Below are 12,412 nucleotides of genomic sequence, written 5' to 3' on the forward strand. Positions count from 1 at the left end.
GATCCAAAAGGAGTAAAAACAGGGAGCACCAGCTCATGTATTATGCTCTAACAATGTATGTACCCTCAGGGGTAAGTACACTCTCTCTCTCTCTCTGGCAACTCATTCCTTTAGATGAGCCGGGAGATGGATCTTGAAGGTGTGACAGTTTTATAGTCACAGGTTACTCTGCCAAGGTGTCTCTCCTGAGTTCTCAATAACATTACTGAATTAACTCCATAAGGGCAAATATACATTTAAATAAATTAATCCAAACTGATCCCTTTCTATGAAAATTACGTCCTCTTGTACTTAAAATCAGCAGAATAGATTGTGGAAGGCATTAGGGATTATGGGGGAAAGACTTCAAACACGAGGACCAGGTGGCCCCACAAGCTAAGAAGATGGTTGGAGCACCACAATGAAAGCTATTGTTATTTTTTCTAAATCCTTTTCCCTTTTGAGCAGCATCCCAAAGGAGTAAAAAAGACAGCACCTTCTCACGTATTGTGCTCTTGGGATTAAACACTTGTGGACCCCTTTTCCATAGGTATACCACCAATGTTGTTTTTTTTACAAAAAAAATGAAAGCATGAAATAAAGCTAAAGCTTTTTTCATTTTGGAGAATTTGAAAATGGTTAACCCCATACCAGCCTTTTTTCCATATGTGTTCCATTCAAGAAATGTACCTTCTCTTTCGGTCCTGCAGATACAAGAAAGCTTCCCTGTTGGAAGAACTCTTGTTCTAGTGCCAACTTAGAAATCTAGATTTCCCTTTACTTTTAGTCTCGGTGACATAAGTCACCAAGGCAACTCGGGAGAGTAAATCTTTCTACCTGGGACACAGACTGCGGTAAAACCAGGCAGGAGTTTCAACCCTTCCCAATATCATTCACAACTAAAGAAAATGTTTTGACTTTAGATACACTTTAACCCTCATAGAGAAAAAACATGGTTTCAGAACTATGGAGAGCTCAAGGCGGGTGGAGGCAAAGGTGCACTTGCACATTACCGTATTTATGATATTGGCTGGGCATTTGATGACATTTGCTGAGCGCATTTACTGTATTATAAATATGACAAATGTTTGAAGAATGGCAGAAAAGATGGACTAAAAACATTTACCAGCTCTGCTTATAACTGTATAAATCTATTGTACAAAAGATCTATCCACAAACATGCATGTCCCCCAACAGGTATTTTACTTCTGTAGAGGTTTCGAGAGTCTTGTTAGATACCTCCAAAATCAGTTTATCCCAGAAGGAAGATATAGCACCCTGATGTTTAGGCAGGGTTGCTCCTAAATTTACCTGCTAGGTGTAGTTACCTTGGCTCATTGTTAGGGATCAATTGAGTTCACCCTAAGTCTGAAATTGCTGCACTTATGTCTTCTGCCGCTAGGTGGCCGAGTACCTGGTGTCATTAGATAAGATGAGGGCAAAGAAAGGACAGATTAGGCATGTATGGGGTATCTCAGCTAATAGGCAAGGATTTTCTTGAATCCCTTGGCCTGCTGGGAAAACCTATATATTTGGGTGGAGCCAAGAGAGCAGCTTAGGGTTGGGCCTGCAGCTTGCAGTCCAGCCAGAAGTGACGGTTCTGCCGGCCGGAGAGCATGTCATGGTCAGAGGTAGAGGGGAAGCTGTCGCCACTAAGGGGCCAACCACCTTATTACCAGGGACCCCAGTGAGTAACTGAAGCAAGTACCGGAGCAGCATTTTCACCAACCGGGGACAATGAATAATCTGGAAACTTCAGTAGGTGTCAAGCCAGTGGAGGTGACGCTTGCAGAGCAGCCTTGTGTGTCAAGCCAGGGACCGAGCAGGCCAGTGGGGTGAAGCTTCAGAAGTATCTGGAGTGCCAAGCTAGGGACCCAGTAGAGAAGTGGGGGAGATGCTTGAGGAAGATACTAAAGTGAAGATTGAATGAGTTCATGGGTTTCAGTGGCAGTGAATCAGCAAGTCTATGAGAGAGACTGGGAGCTCAGTGGGTTGAGAACCTGCAAGAAGTGATTGTAGAAAAGTAAAGGAATGCATTACAACTTGTGTTAGGAACAGTTCTAAGACTGTTACCATAGGAGACAGCATTCCTACACATGCAGATATGGTGTCTTGCTGGATGCCTTTTCCTGCATGGCTGTCTACCTGTAGAAGTCTCGGAGTCTGCCAGTTAACATTGCAGGGTGTCCTGGCCCTAAACCCTCTCTCCCACAGTTCTGTTCGAGAGAAATAAAATCTCTTTGCATTCAAGAAGTGTCTGGCGCCCATGAATCTATCTTGCATTACACTTACTATGCCTTGTAATCCACTCTACACAGAAGGATGTCAGCAGCTCTTGGCCCTGGAGGTTCTCATTAGATTAACCACTTGACCACTGGGCACTTAAACACCCTTAATAACCAGACCAATTTTCAGCTTTCGGTGCTCTCGCATTTTGAATGACAATTACTCAGTCATGCAACACTGGACCTATATGAAATTTTTTCACACAAATAGAGCTTTCTTTTGGTGATATTTAATCACCGCTGGGTTTTTTATTTTTTGTGCTATAAAAGAAAAAATACCGAAAATTCTGTAAAAAAATGAATTTTTCTTTGTTTCTGTTAGAAAATTTAGCAGATTAGTAATTTTTTCTTCATAAATTTTGGCCAAAATTTATACCACTACATATCTTTGGTAAAAATAAGTACAAATTGGTGGATATTATTTGGTCTTTGTGAAAGTTATAGAGTCCACAAGCTATGGTGCCAATATCTGAAAATTGATCACACCTGAAGTACTGACGGCCTATTTCAATTCTTGAGACCCTAACATGCCAGAAAAGTACAAATACCCCCCAAATGACCCCTTTTTGGAAAGAAGACATTCCAATATATTTAGTAAGAGGCATGATGAGTTTTTTGAAGTTGTCATTTTTTCCCACAATTCTTTGCAAAATCAAGATTCTTTTTACTTTTTTTTTTTATTTTTTTCACAAAATTGTCATATTATCAGGTTATTTCTCACACACAGCATATGCATACCACAAATTACACCCCAAAACACATTCTGCTATTACTCCCGAGTATGGCGATACCACATGTGTGAGACTTTTACACAGTGTGGCCACATACAGAGGCCCAACATGCATGGAGCGCCATCAGGTGTTCTGGAGCACCCAGGACAATTCTGACATTTCTCTCCTACATGTAAAAATCATCATTTATTTGCTAGAAAATTACATAGAACTCCAAAACATTATATATGTTTTTTTAGCAAACACCCTGGAGAATACAATGGTGGTCTTTGCAACTTTTTATCTCGCACGGTATTTGCGCAGTAATTTTTCGAATGCTTTTTTTTGGAAAAAAAACAGTTTTGTGCTTGAAAAAAAAAAAAACACAGTAAAGTTAGCCCAATTTTTGCATAATGTGAAATATTAAGTTATGCTGAGTAAATAGATACCTAATATGTCACTCTTCAAAATTGCACACGCTCGTGGAATGGCGCCAAACGTCGCTACTTAAAAATCCCCATAGGCGACGATTTAAATTTTTTTTACTGGTTATATGTTTTGAGTTACAGAGGAGGTCTAGGGCTAGAATTATTGCTCTCGCTCTAACGTTCGCAGCGATACCTCACATGTGTGGTTTGAACACCGTTTTCATATGTGGGCGGGACTTACGTATGCGTTCGCTTCTGCATGCGAGCACATGGGGACAGGGGCGCTTTAAAAAAAAACATTTTTTTTATTGTTCATTTTACTTTATTTATTTTAGTTTGACATTTTTTTCTCCAAAAATAATTTTTTTGATCACTTTTATTCCTATTACAAGGAATGTAAACATCCCTTGTAATAGGAATATGGCATGACAGGTCCTCTTTACAGTGAGATGTGGGGTCAATAAGACCCACATCTCACCTCTAAGCTGGGAAGCCTGAAAAAAAAAAAAGATTCTGGCTTTGATCGTATTAGCGATTCGGTAGAAGCACCGGAGGGCGGAGGGCGGCGGGAGGGGGGGGGATGTCTATGGCTGGGTATTGCAGGGTATCACCGACTATGGCTGGGTATCTCAGAGTATGGCTGGGTATCTCAGAGTATGGCGTTGCAGAGTACTGCGTTGCAGAGCATTGCAGGGTATTGGCGGGTGTTGCAGAGCATTGCAGAGTGTTGCAGGGTATTGGCGGGTGTTGCAGAGCATTGCAGAGTGTTGCAGGGTATTGGCGGGTGTTGCAGAGTGTTGCAGAGTGTTGCGGAGTGTTGCGGAGTGTTGCAGAGTGTTGCAGAGTGTTGCAGAGTATTGCAGAGTGTTGCAGGGTATTTCAGGGTATTGCGGAGTGTTGCAGAGTGTTGCAGAGTGTTGCAGAGTGTTGCAAGGTGTTGCAGAGTGTTGCAGGGTGTTGCAGAGTGTTGCAGAGTGTTGCAGGGTGTTGCAGGGTGTTGCGGAGTGTTGCAAGGCATTGCGGAGTGTTGCAGGGCATTGCGGAGTGTTGCAGGGCATTGCGGAGTGTTGCAGGGCATTGCAGAGTGTTGCAGGGCATTGCAGAGTAATGCAGAGTAATGGCAGGGTATTGCAGAGTAATGCAGAGTAATGGCAGGGTATTGCAGAGTAATGCAGGGAATCGAGGGGTTAATTTTCGGTGAGCAGCGATGTGGGCACTGCAGATGCAGCCCACATCGCTGCTGACACCGATCTCTTCCCCCTCCGCTGTACCGATCGGTACAGAGAGGGGGAGGGAGGAACCGGCGTCATAACATGACGCCGGCTTGTTTACAAGTGATCACTCCGTCATTTGACGGAGCGATCACGTGGTAAACGGCCGCGATGAGCGGCCGTTTACCGTGATTCCTGATGCGCCGGGTCCACTGGACCCAGCGGTCACGGATGCTCTCGTGTGCGCGCCCCAGGGGGCGCGCGAGAGCAGAATTCTGGGAGGCCGTTAATTAACGGCCTCTCAGAGTTAAACAACCGCCCTGAAGCCGTTAATCGGCAATGGGCGGTTGTTAAGTGGTTAAAGGAGGCCTGTGATCTTGCTACAAAAGTAAAAATGTGACAGTGCTACCATATACTGTATATACTTGGCTATAAACAAATCAATAAATAAATAACTGAAAATGTACTGTGCTGAATACAGATGAAAATAATAAATTAAAATAAATTCATCGATATATCAACTTAAAAATCATGTAAGTATATAATTCATACATCACCATGTAAATAAATGTCAAGCTATCTCATAATAAATGTATGTGCTTTCAAAAGATTATAATTTAGAATTCTGTTAAAAAAAAAAAAAATATTTCTATTTGCAAAAATTATAATAAAGTCTGGTGCTTTTAAAATCATAACACAATGAAAGACATTTTGTGCTCTACAAACTATTATTGCCTTGTTTCTTCCCATAATTATCTAGTTTACACAACCCTACTAGGCACACTGATATAAAATTACTTATGAAAACACACACATTGCTGCTAGTAAAACACTATCTTATTTATTTCCCAAGAAATTAGGAAAGCTAACATAAAGTAGTAAAAGGACATTACAATATCACGCAGCTTACAATCAGAATATATAATACAAGAATATGAAAGATACTTATCACACGGTCCTCCTTGAGGCTTTGCTGCATCGGCTAGGCTCAGACCAGGAGAGGGCCTTCACCATGAGGTTTAGGCTGGAGCCATCTCCCAAAGTAGGCCGAGTCACCACATGGCATGGTCTTACAGCAAACAGAAAAACATTGTCTGTGTGTGAGCCTTTTCATACCAACATACACACCCACTCGTAGCCACCCCCCATTTGCCTTCCATCCAATAGATTTCGCCAAGAGGCATTCCTTCACATGTATGTCCATTCTTCAGGAAGCATGCTGTATTGTCCACTATTGATCAGTGTCCCCAACGATGAGCCACCCAGCTTGCTTTTACTCCCTTTGAAGCCTGCAGCCACACACACATCACAGCAGGGGGGGTCCGAGTCCAGCTATTTTTCTTCTGATTACAAAGCTTTCATGTGCTTCATTCATTTGAGGCTAAGTGGCTACCTCAACCATGAACAAATACCAGAAGTATTATATGAATTCAATCCAACATATACCGCTTTGCGCCTGAAAGGTGCATACCACCCCTCTTCAGACACGGTTCCTATTAAACAGTCCACAACTGTCCTAACGTGTGTGGCTCCCCAACATGTGTTTCTGAACCAGTACCTATGGAACAGTCCTTAGCTGTGTAATGTGATGTGGTTTTCAACATGTGCTTCAGAAACAGCTCCCGTGGAACAGTCCATAATGGTCTTACCGTATTGTGTTTTTCAACATATGCAGAAACAGGTTCTATGGAGCAGTCCATAATTGTTTTACCGTGTGGTGCTTCCCAACACGTGCCGCTTTTCCACTGAGTGATACACCACCATCATTCTTCAGCGACAGCTTCCATGCCACCATTCTGGATCTTCGGCATCTTCAGGACGGCAATACGGGCAGGGGGTGTCCATTCGCTCACCAGCTCACATTCAGAGTAACATATCAAAAAGCTTAGCTTTCAAATACCGAGTCTTGAGGAGGGCCTTTCTTGCCCATATTACTAGTCTACAATACCCATAGGTCACACTCTACCACAAAAATAAATCAACTTATTACCATAATATATACATATATATGTATTACGCACCCCGCTCCCAACCTCCTATAGCCCTTTACTGTAAATACGGGTCGGGATTCGGCAGGCTTGCTCACAACGGTATTGCAGGGCTCTGACTTGACCGCAAAGTCTCTAACTTGTACACAGAGACCTTACCGTCACATCGTCCCTCAACTTGCATAGAGAAATGGGAGACCCTTCTAGATAAATATCGCTTATCTACACATATAAATTTACAACAATGACCAAACCCACACAATTCCACCCCTGTGCCTGGATTTCAGAGGTCATGCCCATGGTATACCATGCACCTCTACCTATGGTTAGGTTCAAGGAACCCTCTAGTTCCATGACTAACACTACACCGGTATTCTTTAGGACAAAGAAACAAACTCGCCTATGTCCTAAATAATACCCGGGTGCCTCCTTCCCAGCAATGATCTCTCCATCCAGAACACAGAGAGAAATAACTTCCCAACATTGCTCGTTCATCCCCACGTATGGACCTGGCATACAAAGGACATCATGGTCATGCTTCCGACAAATGGAAATATCCACCTGCCCCCAGCGTTCATCTTCTCTGATCACATGTGTGATATAGCCTCAAATGCAACAAGATAGAATCCCCAGTCAGTAAGCCCATTGATGCCACCAAATATACAGACCGAGTCTGCACTTCTGTATATGGGAACATACAGCATAACACCTTTCACAATCCAACTTAGTACAGCCCATACAGGCATTCGACCCCTACTTTGGATTAGTGTAAGCAACGTGTTTTGGCAAAATCTTACTGAGCGGTGATGCTAACTCATCAGGCCACGGTACAATCAGCTTGATGTTGGCTGATATTTCCACCTGCCACAGAGTGCGCGCCAGAGCCAATGACAGGTTTCTGTCCTCTCAACCAACCTCTCAACATGGTTGACAAAATCCGGAGCCATTCTAACCTGAGTGTTTCTGTGACTTCATTGAATGTTATCAAGGATGCCACCAATCTCCCGGGGTAACAAAGTCACACTCCTTCTCTGAAGCTATGGCTGTGAGTTTGTTCCTCAGGAGGCTGATGTCCCCTCCATTAATAACACCCATCCCAGCTATTGTTCCCCCCCAATATAGTGCTGAATACATCCCTCCTCTTTCGGGTTACTCCTCAGAAATAAGCATCCTGCATGGACTTGATCGCATCTCTGGGAGTAAGTCACTGGTACAATAACCGCACTTGATTCAGTGTATACTCAGCACATATAGGGTGATAGGTTTTTGTCAACCACCGTGAGATGTTGCAGCACCATGTGGTGAAGTCCTATGGTACCCTGGTAGCCAGCATTTGTTCCCTTTATTTTAACAGAGCATGCTCCTGTGTGTATTTACTGGCATTATCTGTGCAGGGTTTCAACCTCTCAGGTGAGGCACCAACCGGGCGTATCTTCCTCATGTCTAGTTCTGGTGTCCCGCATGTCCTGTAACCGAAAGCTTCTCTCTAGGACCGCTAGGATTGAGACACCACCCCTACGAGGATGTTTTCCCCCATTGATGTGTCACCTGGCACCCTTTAGTCTGACCAACAGCTACCTTATTATGCATAAGCGCCAGTCTGCCTCCTGGGTACCTGCACCATATTAACTCCGTTACATCAATACATGTAGTACATTAAAACCTTTCTTCTTTCAATTCCTCCTTCCAACAAAAAAACACATATTTTACATTTTCATGTTTTGACGGATTGGATGTGTCATAATTCTTCCCCAACCTCCAACCCATTGCACATGTATAAATAACATGTTTGCATTCATCAGGAGAGACTCCAGCAAAAATATTTCACAAGTTCTCTTGCTATGCACAGTCTTTCAGATTCAGCATTGGCACCAAATTGTCCATACGAAAAAAACAGGTATTAATCTGAATCTTTCAGTTTTCCTTCTCTCCTGATGTTTATCGGAACTAATTTGTGGTATGGTGTGGCACAGACAAACTGCCAACCAGATGATCATCTGTGATCCATGTTCCAGAAGCCTCTCCAATTCTCGCCCCACTTGGATTCTGGAAGTGAAAACCAAGAGCAGTATCAAATTCTTATCCACAATATCTGCTCGCTTACCATGGTTACTTATAGTTCCCTCCTTGGAGCCCAGGACCTCAGTATTCCTGGCTTCTGCAACTCTGACCAAACTATCCAAACAACCATGACCTCTTTAGGCTGAACCCACTGTAAAATGGATCCCCATGGTATGATCAAAAAATGTTTAAAACTGAACGTCAGTGTTGCTTCTCAAAAACTTCAAATTTTACACGCTAAAAAGACAATGCATCTATCTATATCTTTACGATGTATGCACTACCCCCTTTCAGGTGACTGGTTCTAACTGAGGGCATTGTCAATTTCCCCCCTTTCAGGTGAATTAGACCTACTACTTTTCCACCTGAATAAAAATATTATTAAAATAGAGGACTAAACCAATATCAAACAAAAAATTTTGAGAAAAAAAAAAAATAATTAAAATAAAAATAATAAAAAAAAAAAATGTAAAAAAAAAATTAAAAATCTGGCCATAATCATACAAATAACATGACAAGACAACCACCATACAACAATGACAAACACTCAACTTTTAGTTGACAACCATGGACTTTTCTCCTGAAAAGAGTGCTCCTTCCGAACTGAAATACAATTAGTTAGTGGGGAAACAAAAACAAAACAAAACAAAGCATGTGTATCTCATCACAACATTGTAGCTTCATTTATATCTTTTTAGTATTATTTATTTTTCATTGTTTGCAAACAATTACTAACTAATGAGCTCATGGTACCATGTGATAATCGATTATGCATTTACAATAACCTAACCCATGTTCTGCTATACTTTACCACTGTTGTTCTCACTTTGACAGACCTGCAAACAAACGCAAATGTTAGTATCTAAAGCCGTTTAACTTCTTCCATGGTCTCTGAAAAAAAAAACCACAAAGACAGTGATTACACACAATTATCATGACAATTGACTTTTTAAGTCCCCAAAGCCTTTCCCATTAATGCAATATAGTTGCCATACCTTTCTATATTACGCAGTGGTATTGGAAATCTTTGCCATATTACTCAAGAAAAATGTCAATGCCATTTGCGTCCAATTACATACAAGCCAAAATGGTAGATTAGCCCAGGGCGCAAATATTGGAATGTTCATCCAGTCTTGTTGCTGGCTGTGCTTAGGGTGTGGATTGTCATTTCTTATCTCTCCTTCAGCACTGTGTAATCTGTCCTGGCTGCTATCTCTCATATCAGGCCTTTGAGTTACGCTGTCCCTGTCCTGGGTGGGGGTTTTCATTGTAGGTACCTGTATTTCTGGGGTTTCCTGTTCCATGCTAGCAATTTTAAGGACTTTATGAAATCTATGTCTATGCCTATTCCATTTACTATGTCTGAACTTTCTCTGCCTTCCTGTACCTCTGCTTATTACGGATACATCTGCCTTTGACCCATACTCCCTTTCCCTGGACTCTTGACAGAAGTCTCTGAGAATATTGACAAAATTTTGGTAGGATCTAGCATTCCTCAGAGCCATTCTAGTGGGATAGCTTACATAACACTTATTGGCCATTGAGTATATGAAACTTGCATCGTCCTCCAATAAGTCAGGACAGTTGAACACTTTCATATACAATGCAAGATACTCACTGCAGAACAAAATTGGGTCATCTCCTCTCCTAAATTTCATTCGTTGCAAATCACTCATACCATTATCACGACTGTCCACAATACACTGCAACTCTTTCCTCCGCACCTCTGCATCTGCTACGTTATCATTAACTTGTGCCGATAACTGACCTACCAAAGGTCCTGGTAGCCATGCTTTCAGAAGAGAGCATGCATCCTCATTACTCAAATGGAATTTAACTACTAAAGCTTCAAATTTATTGGACAGACTCATTGGTGATTCCAGGGCATTAAATTCACCCAAAATCTGGCACAAAGTAAGTCTCTCTTGGATTGTAATCAAACTCTCATTCTGTCTTGAAGCTATAGGTGCCATAGCAGACTGTGTTTCATCACGGCCCTTCTCCTCATTGATCGTGCAGATATCGGCCAATTGGCATGTTCCTTTGTGCTCATTGAGCGATACCATAACTTTCTCTGTAGTAAGAAGCTGGGAGCGTACATTTGCTAATTCTCTTTCTAAAGACATAACCAACTCTTCCATCTCTGACAACTTCATTCGCAATGACTCTAAAACTTTGCTCTTCATATCACATTCCATGCTGTAACTGTGGAGCTGTTCTTGTAGTTCACTGTTTCTCTCTGACAAATCTCCTGCTTTTGCCCGCAATTCATCCATCTCATCACTGGAGGCTGTTGCAATCTTTAGAAGGTTTTCACTGACTTTCGCTATGTCCTCACCCAGACGCCTCCTCTCTACTTCCCACTTCCCCCCCATTTGCTCAGACATAACTTTAATTCTGAGCAAAACTGAAATTTCATTAGCCAACTTTTCTTTCTTAACTTTTTTTTGCTGTTTGCCCGATAATCTGCTATTATGTTGCTGACACTGAGATATTAGAACCTTATACTGGCTTTCAAGAGTTTCATCTGCACATGAATGGTAACTGGCAGAGGCATACTTTTTAACATATGTATACACAAGTTCCATTTCACAACCATACAATCCACACAATACACACTTCTATTTGTACTAACGTACCAACACTGCATTGAGTACTAAATCAAACTCAATTATCGTTAGCTCTTACAACTCACAAAAAACAAAAACAAATCGCTCTTCTCGCATTCACTATTCTTAATTCGTTACCACTTTTACCTGATATCATTCAAAACAATTCAATTTTTGCCTATCCATAGTACAGACTCACCACACTTAATGTGGCATTATCAGTTGCCTTGTACCTGAGCACTTCTGTCCTGTAAGTTCTATGCAGCTTTTAGGATTGCCACATGTTATCTGGGGTGCCAAATGAAAGACATTTTGTGCTCTACAAACTATTATTGCCTTGTTTCTTCCCATAATTATCTAGTTTACACAACCCTACTAGGCACACTGATATAAAATTACTTATGAAAACACACACATTGCTGCTAGTAAAACACTATCTTATTTATTTCCCAAGAAATTAGGAAAGCTAACATAAAGTAGTAAAAGGACATTACAATATCACGCAGCTTACAATCAGAACATATAATACAAGAATATGAAAGATACTTATCACACGGTCCTCCTTGAGGCTTTGCTGCATCGGCTAGGCTCAGACCAGGAGAGGGCCTTCACCATGAGGATTAGGCCGGAGCCATCTCCCAAAGTAGGCCCGAGTCACCACATGGCATGGTCTTACAGCAAACAGAAAAACATTGTCTGTGTGTGAGCCTTTTCATACCAACATACACACCCACTCGTAGCCACCCCCATTTGCCTTCCATCCAATAGATTTCGCCAAGAGGCATTCCTTCACATGTATGTCCATTCTTCAGGAAGCATGCTGTATTGTCCACTATTGATCAGTGTCCCCAACGATGAGCCACCCAGCTTGCTTTTACTCCCTTTGAAGCCTGCAGCCACACACACATCGCAGCAGGGGGGGTCCGAGTCCAGCTATTGTTCTTCTGATTACAAAGCTTTCATGTGCTTCATTCATTTGAGGCTAAGTGGCTACCTCAACCATGAACAAATACCAGAAGTATTATATGAATTCAATCCAACACACAAGTAAAGTGTCCCATGGCCAAAAGTGTATTGAAATGCATACAAGAATGTTCCGAATATCAAACAATGTGCCTGAGTCTTCAATTATCCAACCAAT

General features: G+C 41.9%; 1 protein-coding gene across 1 annotated transcript; it reads right to left on the reverse strand.

Moving 5' to 3' along the window:
* Positions 1-9,602: 9,602 nt before the first annotated feature.
* Positions 9,603-12,169, reverse strand: LOC143933232 (posterior protein-like). Its single transcript, XM_077456123.1, has one exon. The coding sequence runs from the start codon at positions 11,248-11,250 to the stop codon at positions 9,667-9,669; it is 1,584 nt and encodes a 527-aa protein (XP_077312249.1). The 5' UTR covers positions 11,251-12,169; the 3' UTR covers positions 9,603-9,666.
* Positions 12,170-12,412: the final 243 nt, after the last annotated feature.

This window comes from Lithobates pipiens, unplaced genomic scaffold, assembly GCF_037356315.1.
Source record: "Lithobates pipiens isolate NorthernLeopardFrog02 unplaced genomic scaffold, aLitPip1_a1.2 Scaffold_27, whole genome shotgun sequence".
Taxonomy (NCBI): Eukaryota; Metazoa; Chordata; class Amphibia; order Anura; family Ranidae; genus Lithobates; species Lithobates pipiens.